Genomic DNA, 12,258 nt, shown 5'->3' on the forward strand with positions numbered 1-12,258 from the left:
CCTGCCGGGGCCCTTGGCGCGGTCTGAACGAGCGGTGACCCGGCGAAAAATCGAAGTTTGTGGAATTGCGGAGTGCGACCCAACATGGCGCCCGGACTTCATTGTCCCCTTGGCCGGATCCATTAGACTGGAGGAACATCACCAGCAGCGGCGCACCCCCTGCTCTGCCGTCTCCCAGTGGTGTGTGGATCTGGACATCGGTCAGATCGGACTCTTTCAACGAGGATTGCACTCGGATGGGCGGATGCCCACGCTATAGTGGATCCCGCACGCGGACGTCTGGAGGTCCCGGCGGTGGCCCCACTCCCTACACCGCACTTGGCTACTTTTTCCTGGCCGACCCACTTCCATGGGAGGCGCAACCCTTTGGCGCCGCAAATCGTCCGGTGGAGGTGGTGACCCTCACCCCGGGACTTTATCGGCCGTGCGGGCCTGCCCGACCTGGCGACGATTGTCTCCGCCTCCTCCTCGGTGCCCTCAGACGACGTGGTGGTGGCGCGAGCCGAAGCTGAGAAGGTCCAACAGGCCCTGGAGGCGGGGATCTCCGGCACTCGACCTGAGGCCCAGCAACCGGGAGAGTCATAGCCGGCGCCTGCACTCGGAGACGCCTGCTCCTGGGCCCGCACGGAGTGCTCCCGGCGACATGGGGAAACCTAGAGGAGCCAAGGGGGCTACCCCAGCCGCCTCAGACTCGGAGACCCAGGACAAAGAGGAACGTGGGGACCCAGAGAGTTCTGGTGGTGCATCAATGCAACAGCAATTTGACCGCGTCTTAGAGGCGATAGCGACCACGCGCTCGGCCCTCCAGCAGGACATTGCCCAGGTAGCGACGAGCCTAGGTCTCCTTAGAGCGGACCACGGCAAACTTTCGGACCGGGTCAAGGAAGTGGAGAGCTCGGTGAAAACCTTGGAGCCGGCGCAGCGAACCTTGGCTGCGACTATGAAGGATGCTCTATCCCGGATTACGGCCCTGGAGCAGAGAGCGGAGGATGCGGAAGGCCGTAACAGGAGGAACAACATTCGTGTGGTGGGCCTGCCGGAAAAGATTGAGGATGGCGACATGGTGGCATACTTGGAGGCCTGGCTCCGAGACACGGTGGCCCCGGAGGGTCTATCCTCCTTCTACACCCTGGAGCGTGCCCATAGAGTCCCAGCGAGGCCACCGCAGCAGGGACGTGCCCCGAGACCGGTGGTGGCACGGTTGTTGCATTTTAGGGACAGAGACCTCATCCTCAACGCCGCCAGACATAATGGTCCATTCAAAGTGGCGAACAGCCAGGTGAACATCTTCCCGGATTACACCTATGAAACTCAACGCAGACGGTTTTCCTTCCTGGCGGTCAAGCGCGAGCTCAGGAGCGAGGGCATCCAGTACTCGCTCCTATATCCTGCGAGGCTCCGCATAATTGTCGATGACAAAACTCAATTCTTTGATACCCCAGAGGATGTCTGTAACTGGCTTGAACTCTATAGAGCAGGGAAAGATGGCTTCGGCTCCTCATCTCAGCAGGCGGCGGAGCCGGAGCAGAGACGGCGATCCAAGAGGATTCGGAGTCGCCGTGGCCGCTCAGGGGGACCCTCAACTGCAGAGACATCGACGGAGCGGAAGGGAGTGCTGGAGGTGTTATCTGCGCTATCTGGCTCACGGGACGATGCCATTGAGGAGGAAGCGGACCCTGGTGACGAGGGGGCACCGACGGACTCCGAGGAATCGGTGACTGATAGCGTCCATACGCCGGTAATCACACCGAAATCGGTGGAAGACCTTCTGGATGGACAGGGGTAACGGGGTGAGCTACTTCATTTTGGGAGGGGGCCCGGCAGGGGGGTGGCGGATGCCGACAATTGATGCTGACTCCCGGGGTAGGGAGGGTGGGGTGCCCTGTTTTTGCCCCGAGGGTTTTTGGCACTGTTTTGGGCTTGCTTTAGTCCTGGTGGCCTGAGCGTCGAGGGCCCCCTGCCTCCGCCCGGCCCGCACCTGGCCCTTAAGGCCTTCCTACGGTGGCGACCGCAGGATTAGTAGGGGATAGTGGGTTGTTGGAGGGTATGGTTTGGATGGGAACTAGATGGTGCTATTTGGGTCCTGTTCTGGGGAGGGTGGATGGGGATTTGGTTCATACTTGGGTTGTTAAGTTTTGGTTGGGGAAAATGGCCGCCATCAGTGCTGGGATGATTGATGTCCTTTCTTTGTTGGGACCCAGATGGGGAGACTTTGCGAGAACGATATGGGACAATGGCTGATGTTGCTAATCTGAAATGTGTTACTTGGAACGTGCGGGGGCTTCATACTATGTCCAGGCGTCACAAAGTCCACGCTTATTTAGTGCGTAGGGGGGTACAAATGGCGCTGCTGCAGGAGACTCATCTGAACAAGGCGGAAGGGGCGGCGCTACAGCGTAGATGGAGGGGGCAGGTCTTTTGCACTTCGTACTCCGCGTATGCCAGAGGGGCGCTGATTTGGGTTAGGGCTGGGGTTCCCTTCCAGGTCACGAAAACAGTGATAGATCCAGAGGGGCGTTATGTGGCCATTTCGGGCACTTTGTGAGGGAGAGACCTAAACGTTTGCTGTGTGTACGCTCCTAATGTAGACCAGACTGCCTTCCTTTCCAGGTTATCGGGCTCGTTGGCCCACTTCTTCTCCGGGCCCCTCCTGCTCGGTGGAGATTTCAACTCAGTAGTGGATGTAGACACTGACCGCTCGCATCCACCCCTTCCCGATTCTCCGGTTCGTCGCATGGCTAAGGGTCGTAGGGACTGGCAGACTCACTGGGGTCTAACGGATATCTGGAGGGCGCAACACCCCACAACTAGGGACTATTCCTACTTCTCGAGCCTCCATGAGTTGCACGTTAGACTGGACGGATTTCTTGGCTCGCCCGAACTGGTTTCAGCAGCGGTCCGGTCTGAATATTTGACCAGGACCATATCAGACCATAACCCCCTCCTGCTGGACCTTCGTTGGTTTCCCGGGGTGCCTGCGGTGCCCACCTGGAAATTACGGCCCGAGATCCTTGAGGACAGTGTTTTCAGGGCGGACCTAGGTGATAAGATCTCAGAGTACTTTGAGTCCAACGGCGGCACCGCGAGCTCGAGAGCGTTAGAGTGGGACGCTTTTAAGGTGGTGGTGAGGGGATACTGTATTTCTAAAAAGGTCGGCATGAGGCGAATTATCCTCGCCGACCTAGATGCAGCGGACCGGAAACTCCGCGAGCTGGAACTGCGCCGCCCCGGGCGTCCTGAATTACAGGTACGCACAGCGGAGGCGAAGGAGGCGGTGGCGGCGGAGGTCGAACGGCTTCGCTGTTTTGACTACAAGGCCTATACGGTTCGGTCCATCGCAGAGGGGGATAGGTCGAGCGCGTTGCTGGCATGGCTAGCCAACCCTACGCGTCAGTCCTCATTGACGACGTCCATGCGCAAAGCAGACGGAACCGAGGTGTACACTCAGCCTGAGATTCTGAGCTGCTACCGGCAATATTACAAACGTTTGTACCGCAGTCGCTCTGCCCGAGACCCTGACCTGCTTGATAATTATCTACGGCCTCTGGAGCTCCGAACAGTGGAGCAGGACGTGGCGAAAGCCCTGGGGTCCGACATAGAACTGGGAGAGATCCGTAGCGCCATTAAAAGGATGGCGAGGAATAAGACCCCGGGCCTGGACGGCCTTCCTGTGGAGTTCTACGCAGCTTATGCTGACCTCCTAGCCCCTAGGTTATTGATAGTATACAGAGAGGCGAAGAGGCTTGGGCAACTCCCGGGCTCGATGTGCGAGGCATTGGTGGTTCCACTCCTCAAGCCCGGAAGGGACTCATCCGATCCGGGGTCTTACCGTCCCTTATCAATGCTGACGGTTGACTATAAAATACTGAGCAGCATCTTGGCCTCGAGGCTGCTGGGACACATGAGCTCCCTGGTGCTTGAGGACCAAGCTGGCTTTATCCCCAGGCGTAACACGACCATGAACATTCGCAGGTTGTTCCGCTTGCTAGGGGAACCGCTTGTGGACGCCCCGTGCCCGGTTGTCTTATCGGTAGACCTAGAGAAGGCTTTTGATAGCCTGGAATGGGACTACCTTTGCACTGTGCTACGGAGGTTCGGCCTCGGTGAGGGCTTCATCAGATGGACCAAGGTTCTGTATGCCTCTGCATCGGCCAGGGTTCGGGTGGGACCGCTGATTTCCTCACAATATCCGGTGGAACTGGGCACGAGGCAGGGATGTTCGTTATCCCCACTTCTCTTTGCGCTGGCGGTGGAGCCACTTGCGCTGCATCTCCGGTCGGGAGCCCTTTATACGGGCCTGTGGACTCCTTTGGGCCCGCACTACATTTCGCTGTATGCAGACGACCTGCTGCTCTTCCTAGAGGACCCGCTCGCTGCCCTGCATGGAGCTGAGACGGCGCTCACGGAGTTTGGGGAGGTCTCGGGCCTCCGGGTGAATTGGACTAAGACCTGTCTTTTCCCGGTTCGCAGGGGCACCCCTACCCCTGCTCTAAGTAGGGAGATTAGATGGGAACCCGACTGCTTTAAGTACCTGGGGGTGTACGTCTATCATGAACCATCTGACCTCCTGGATGGGAACATTGCCCGCGGCACTCGAGCACTTCGAGGCAGTATGGACTTCTGGGCCACGCTACCGCTCTCGGTGGCAGGGCGGATCGCTTTGCTTAAAATGGTGGCGCTTCCCCGGTTGTTATATTATTTCCGGACACTACCGATCTGGGTCCCACGGACCATGTTTCGACTATTACGATCAATGATAGTCGGATTCCTCTGGGGCTCGGGCCGCCGGCGGGTGGCCCTCAAGACCCTGATGAGGCCGAAGGATGAGGGTGGGCTTGCGGTGCGGGACTTTGAAAAGTATTATTTAGCAGCGCAGCTCCAGACCTTCACCCAGGAGATCGCCCGGGAATTCCGGGGCCCAGAAGACAGAAGGGGAACGGGTATGGCCAGGCATGTTCTCTCCTTCATAGCGCTGCGACAACGTTTGGCCTTACAGGACTTGTCGCTGGAGGAGCGGACCGTTCGCCTGTGTTGGAACCGAGCTCACGCCCGGGGCCACCTGAGAACACCGTATGCGCCCGAAATACCTTTGGGGATGCTGACGGCTTTGCCCCATGGCGGCGATTGGTCACGGTTGGCGAACTGGGAGGACGCCGGCTTACAGCTAATAGGTGACCTATACGAGGACGGGGCGCTCTTGCCCTTTCAGGAGCTCATTGATCGCTTCGAGATCCCCCGCGGCGACTTTCTGCTGCACTCGGCCCTTGTCCGAGCTATCCAGGCGCACTGGAAACGCGGGCAGGAGGAACCCCCTTTATCTCCGGTGTGCCAATACGTGATGATGTCTGCGGGCACGGTGTAGGCGGTCACTTGCCTTTACGGCAGACTGATCAATGAGGGGCTGGCTCCCCTCACTACTCTGAGAAACCGTTGGGAGGAGGACATTGGCAAGGAGATCCCGGAGACGACCTGGTCCCAGCTGGTGCGGCGAGCCTGGAAGGGCACACGCCACGCCCGCTTTCAACTGGTCCACTACTACGTGCTCCATAGAGCATATCTGACCCCGGTGAAAATCAGGCGATATTTTGCTACGAATTCGGCGGACTGCCCCAGGTGCCCGGCCCAGGAGGCGGACCTTCTCCACATGCTGTGGGCCTGCCCGGGATTGTCATCCTATTGGGTAGAAGTGGGGAAGACCCTGGAGGAGGTGACGGGGAGATCCTTATCGTTTGACGCGGCGGTGGGACTCCTGCACTGGTTCCCTCATACCCCCAAGAACAAAATATCTAGCAAGTTCATCGATTTAGGGCTGCTCCTTGCTAAACGAGAGGTGACCAGGAACTGGAAGGCACGAGTTGGTCCGACAGGAAGCCGGTGGCACAGCGAACTTTTGAAGTGGGCGGCGGGGGAGAGCACGCTGAGATACCAGCTAGCTTGGAGGCAGCGTAATGAGAAGGCACAGGAGGCAGCGCTGGAGTGGGAGACGTTAGTGCAGGCCCTTAGGGATTATTGCGCCCCCAGCGACTCTGAAAGTGAGGAAGCAGCTCGCCCCAAGTCCCGATAGACGATTGCACTTTTCAGATCTGTTGCTTTCCCCATGGGTCCTTTAGCAGATCCTGTTGCGGTTGTTACCGTGCGCTGATGGCGGGGTTGGGTAGGGTTTTCTTTGGTTCGTAGCGTTTTTGAGGGTGGGGTTTTTCTTTCTGGGTTTATAGGCTTGTTTGGAAAAGCAGATGACGGACAGTGGATCATCCGGACCAGCTTCGACATCCTTCTGAGCCCCCATTGGATTTCGCCGCCCGACCCCAGGGTTGTGGGCTGAATGGCCGTGTAAGAGACTTACGGCGGGGGGACGGAGGGTTGTGTCTCATTGATTTTGCTTGTTCTATAATGCTGGTCGATTATGTAACGATTTACTGATTCCTGCAATAAAAATATATTAAAAAAAAAAAAAAAATGGGGAGGGTGTGCACTTTTTGGAAGACACCAAACCGTTTGGTGGTGGGCAGGCATATAAAGAAGAAAAGATACAGATTGCAAAATGTTGGAAGAGGTGCAATAATTGTGTCAGGTAACATCATTGATCAATGGAAGACTATAGCTTTTTAAATATTTATTTATTCAAATTTCTTCAACAGTAAAACAGTAAACCAGACTAGAAAGCAAGATATATTATACTGGCCTCTACCATCAACCCACCAGCCATACAAGTCGGTATTTCAACCCTCACACAGATGGACACACTATATTTCGAATCTCTCATTTCAGTTAGTTTCTGAATCACCATAGTATCGTGGTAGTTCAGCGTGTGTCCAAGCAGGAGCCCGCCGGGCCATCAGGTCGGCAGTCTTCCTGGCCAAGGTTTCATCTGCAAGCAGGACCTGCACATGCAAGATCTCAACTTCATTGTTCCCATGCGGCACTTCTGTCCTTGTCATCTAAGACATAGCTCTAATCCTAAGGAGTCGCAGCTCTCAAATATGTTTTTAATGGGTGCCAAATGTTCTTTGGTCTGCTACTTGGGGTAAGATATCATAAGCAAATCGGAATTGTTCCTTGCAATATATGAGATCTGCCAGCCAGGTAGTAGCCTTGGGTATTCCATTTCTTCCCCATACACAAGCCACCTGCCCTTTAGCCAACATCGGTATGAAGCCAAATCTCCTAATTGTCACAAGTAGATGTTCTCTATTTTCTAAGATGGACATCTTGGGGGTCGGGGACACAGACTGTGGTGCTTAAGCAGAACTTCACAATGTGCAAGATGAGAGACGAATAGAGTATGTGAAGTGTTTTCTTCTACTGTAAAGAAACTGATGAAAGATGCATTGTAGAATGAAAAATAGTTTAGCTTGAGGAAAGAGACAATCAATCAATCAATCAAGGCATTTATAGAGCGCACTACTCACCCGGAGGGTCTCAAGGCGCTTGGGGGGTGTGGGGGGGGGGTTCCGCTACTGCTCGAACAGCCAGGTCTTGAGTTTCTTCCTGAAGGAGAGGTGGTCTTGGGTCAGGCGGAGGTCGGTTGGGAGGGTGTTCCAGGTCTTGGCGGCCAGGTAGGAGAAGGACCTTCCTCCTGTTGTCGCTCTTCGGATGCGGGGGACGGCGGCGAGGGCGTGGTTGGTCGATCGGAGGGGGCGTTTGGGAGCGTAGAAGTTGAGGCGGTTGTTGAGGTAGCTCGGGCCTTGGTCGTGTAGGGCTTTGTGTGCGTGGGTGAGGAGACGGAAGGTGATTCTCTTGTTGACGGGGAGCCAGTGCAGGTCTCTCAGATTTCCGGAGATGTGGCTGCGTCGGGGGATGTCCAGGATGAGTCTGGCTGAGGCGTTCTGGATCCGCTGGAGTCTCTTCTGGAGCTTGGCGTTGGTTCCGGCGTAGAGGGCGTTGCCGTAGTCCAGTCGGCTGGTGACGAGGGCCTGGGTGACCGTCTTCCTGGTCTCGGTGGGGATCCACCGGAAGATCTTCAGTAGCATGCGCAGGATGTTGAAACAGGACGCAGAGACGGCGTTGACTTGTCTGGTCATGGAGAGGGAGGAGTCCAGGATGAAGCCCAGGTTGCGTGCGTGGTCTGTCGGTTTGGGTGCGGTGCCCAGGGCGGGGGGCCACCAGGAGTCGTCCCAGGCGGAGGGCGAGGAGCCCAGGATGAGGACTTCCGTCTTGTCTGAGTTCAGTTTCAGGCGGCTGGTCGTCATCCACTCGGCTACATCTTTCATCCCTTCGTGGAGGTTGGTTCTGGCGGCGGCGGGGTCGTTGGTCAAGGAGAGGATCAGCTGGGTGTCGTCGGCGTAGGAGATGATGTTGAGGTTGTGTTGGCGTGCGATGGCCGCAAGGGGGCTCATGTAGACAAACTAAATAGCAATGGCTGCAAAATTGGGAGAAGAGTTAGAAAGAAAGAAGTGAAATGCATGAGAGTGACGCTGAAACCTTGAGGCCTAGTGCTCGCGTTAAGAAAGCAACAAAAAGATGTTATGATTATTATTGCGCAGAGTGTATATGTCATTTGTTTTTATTAAGAGGGACAGTTCTGAATAAATGATCTTTGTACTTACGGATGAAAATGCGTCTAGCATTATGTCTGCTAATTTTATGTAAAGTGCAGTGAGATGAGGCAATTCTGTGTTCTGGGTGACAATTGTTATGTGCCGGTATGTTGACGTTCTTTGGCTGTTGGGGGCAGCTGGTTGCTGAACTGGATGAGCACAGAACTGTGTACAGGATTGAGTTATAAAGATAAGTTGAGTGCTTGAAGTGCCGGGCGTGTACATTCCTCACATATTCGGTGTCACAAGAACTCTGATAGACACATATCCCCTGAACATGTGCTCTGTGCTCCTGTTCTCTGTCACTGTCCCTTTTATAATCGTCATTCTCTCTCTTGGAACACTCAATAGGGTGGATTGGGGTTCTGTTTTGATGAGTAGTTCAGGTATAGTGCTAAGCTATGCTTACATTTTCAGCTGAACCTGCATTCTCCATTCTTACAAGAATGGCCTTCAGGGTACCCATGGCTTGTACTAAGTGTTGACTTTGTTTTATAGCAGAGACATATCATTTCTGCGGTGGACGCTTAATGTGTCCGGTTCGTGTGAGAATCTTTCATGGGCCCCATTTGGAACTGAATCTAATCCTTTTCATACTCGCAGAGCCTGTACTACAACAAGTGACAGGGTTGTAGAGGGTGAAAGAGAAAAATACAATCTATCAAGGTGACTTTGCGAGTTACAGTGTCAAAGTTGCAATTCTCTGAGAATTGCTAGTAAAAGGGGGGTTTCGGGAGAGGGGTAGGGGGCTTTCCCCCTCCCTTGTGACTTGCAAGAATAGGCGTCAAATGTTTACTACTGCGTATGCAGTTGCAACGCATTGAAAGTTTACCAACGGCTTGTTGCGCTTGTTAAACAGTAACCAAGAGGAAGCTTTTGAAGGGGCAGCCCTGAGCTTCCAGTGAAAGGGCGGGACAGACGATGGTTCCATAGATTCCAGTGCTTAATTTGTAAAATGTTAAGTGCCAGGGCACTGACAAAGAGGAAACTGCAGCTTGCACTCCCCATCACCCTTGTCATCGCTGCCAAAACAACTACCAACCATCTCTCTTGTATGTAAATGCGACAGTTCAGATTATTCCAGGTCCCCAAAGCTGAAGGAATGGCTGGGGAGGCAGCTATTAGCATTTTTAATGGATATTGTAGTACTAAATAACCCTTGTTCTGCTCATCTCTAAATTCAATTAGATGCTGCTGCCAAGCACCAGAAACCAATTAAGTGCTGGTGCTGAGCACCGGAAAGCACCGGCTCAAATTAAGCACTCCTCCACCACCCTTCGGCTAGAGCGGACAGAGCATCTATGGACTGCTGCCTCTTCCAGCCTGCTTCTCTTTTGTAATGTGGTGGCTATGGGGTAAGCCAGTGCTGTAGCGGGTCCACTGCCCTTTCAGGCCTCCATCTCTGCATTTAGAGACATATGCAAGCAGCAAGCATTAACAGAATTATTATGTCTCACTGAGACAGGATTCTGTGAGGCCCTGTGCCCTATTGCTCAGCACAGCGTTTTGTCTGGCACTGCAAGTGCTGTGCAAAAACAGAGCTTCAATGTGACCAGGGCCAAAAATAGATCTGACTTTGAGCAAATATAATCAGGAAACGTGTTTGTTCGGGGTCTGTTTACAGCTCCATTATTTGGGTGAGAGGGCTCCCCTGCCGCGCATGACTCTTTCGGTTGTGAGTGTATACAATGACGTGGGGAAGGCCAGAGCGAAGTCATTGCTCATAATTACCGAAACTGCAGGTCATATTAGTGCAGCTAATGTAAAGCAGCTGAGGGGCTCAGCCTTCCAAGAAGGATTAGAGGAACAGACAGTGGCTCGAGACACTCGCTGCTATTTTTAGGCCGCAGATATATTACATCCATATGACAATGCAGTGCTGTGGAAAGGAATGGTGTTCCACTTAAGTAGACAGATTAAGGAGTGAATTTAGAAGTAGGTGTTTACTCCCAATCAGGTGTTGCCTGCAGTGGAAAATATGCAAATGAGTTACTGCTGGGTAAAATGACGTCATTTCAAACTTTGTTTTAGGCTCTCCAGGAGGAGATCACAGTTGATGCCTTTGCTTGATGTATTTATTTATTTATTTTAGCAGAGGGAAATAAAAGTTTCATGCAATAAAGACTACTGTAGTAAGTGGTTGCATGCACACTTAATTTATTGATAATATTTTTGGGTGTTTCACCCCTTTTATTATTCAAAAGATATATAACTCTATCAAATGTGCTTTATGTCAGTTAGAAGCAGTGACTCGCATTACAAGTGTGCACGGCATTCTAGACTGCGCTGGAGCTCAGCGTCACCAACATTTAAACCGAAATGTGATTTTCTGTTCCAGAAGTTAAGAAAATAATGGTCGCGGTGGTCATTCATCATTCAGGGCAAATGTCTTTCTTCCTCCTGTCAGACAGGATACATATCAAAGAAAACAAAGTTACGCCAGCAGCACTGAAAAAATTGTACCAGCCGCCCTCCATGTTGGCCAGGCTACGCCTGAAAGCTGTCCCGTTTAAACTAAATTGGTTAGATTACGTAAAGTTTGCTCTGATGCAAAACTTAATATAAACTGTTTGGATGCCTCTGTAGTAGCAATTGGGGTATGCAGTGGTTGTGTCTTAAATAATTTTGAACAAGGACAACAATGGGAGCATCTGAACTTGCTTTATTTTTGCTGTGATGCAATGATGCAAAGCAGAACAAATAAATGTTTCTTCTTTTTAAAATGAGAAATCTGAATATAAGTTTGAAGGAAAACCATTCAGCTCTTTCTTAAGTTTAAATATTGTTTTTCAACAAATGTTTTTGTGGAACCGTTTTTTTCTTTATTGGATAAGTTATTACTGAAGAAAGACAGATTAAAGCCTCAATGACTTCATATATTTTTGCCATGGTTTAAAAGATTCCTTTATACAATCTCCATCTACCTTTAGGCAGCAAAAACTGTGACAAAAAATCACTTGCTATTTTTTTCATTCTTATTTGTTCAAATGTCTGTGAAATATAAAGAAAGTGACGTGCATTGGAATTGTATCCCTTAAGTATAAGTATTCAAATGCAGGGCAGTTCCAGGGCAATTTTATAATAAAAGTCTGCCTAAGACACTATCAGCAGGGGTGTCACAATGATCAAAGGTGTATCAAATGTGACCACAGTAAGGTAAGAGGAAGCAAAAAAGTAGTTTTTCTTGAGGTCCCACAAATCCATGCAACGCAAATGTAAATGCAGTCTCCAGTGATGAATGGCTAAAGTAGAATACAGATTCACAAAAAATGCATGTGTGCCACCCTGAACCAGTCCTTGTGATTTGTTTACAACACTTTTCGTGCTATGATTTATCAGTCTTTATTTGTAAAGATAATTGCGGGCCAACAAGTCTCAGGATGCAAAGTTATGCTGATTTAAGAGCCAGGGCTAGACTGAGGTGTTTCTCAAGCCATGGATCTGTTTGGCGGCCACACGATTTGCTCCTTGTCTCCTTTTCAGTTTTCTAATTATGTCAGACATGCTCTATTGTGCATTCAGACATTTCCATCAGCCTGACTTCCAAGAGTTAAGTCTTTCTTTGCTTTCTACCTTTCAGTATCCGAAGTGTGATGCAGAAGTACCTTGAAGAGAGAGGGGAGCTTGCCTTCGATAAGATTTTCAATCAGAAGATTGGTGAGTTGAACAGACGGCAATCATTTGTTGGTATTTAAGTACTGTATTCATTTAATATGCAATA

At 51.8% G+C, this 12,258-nt stretch overlaps 1 protein-coding gene across 2 annotated transcripts in view; it reads left to right on the plus strand.

Annotated features, from left to right (window-relative positions):
• The window catches only part of GRK3 (G protein-coupled receptor kinase 3), a 1,062,914-nt gene that overhangs the window by 242,039 nt on the left and 808,617 nt on the right, over positions 1 to 12,258 (plus strand). For both annotated transcript variants that reach the window (XM_086943135.1, XM_086943134.1), the window contains exon 2: positions 12,118 to 12,194. In XM_086943135.1, the coding sequence (XP_086799261.1) occupies positions 12,118 to 12,194 (77 nt within the window). The remainder of the gene's footprint in view (positions 1 to 12,117; positions 12,195 to 12,258) is intronic.

The sequence above is a fragment of the Lissotriton vulgaris genome, chromosome 11 (assembly GCF_964263255.1).
Source record: "Lissotriton vulgaris chromosome 11, aLisVul1.2, whole genome shotgun sequence".
Lineage (NCBI taxonomy): Eukaryota > Metazoa > Chordata > Amphibia > Caudata > Salamandridae > Lissotriton > Lissotriton vulgaris.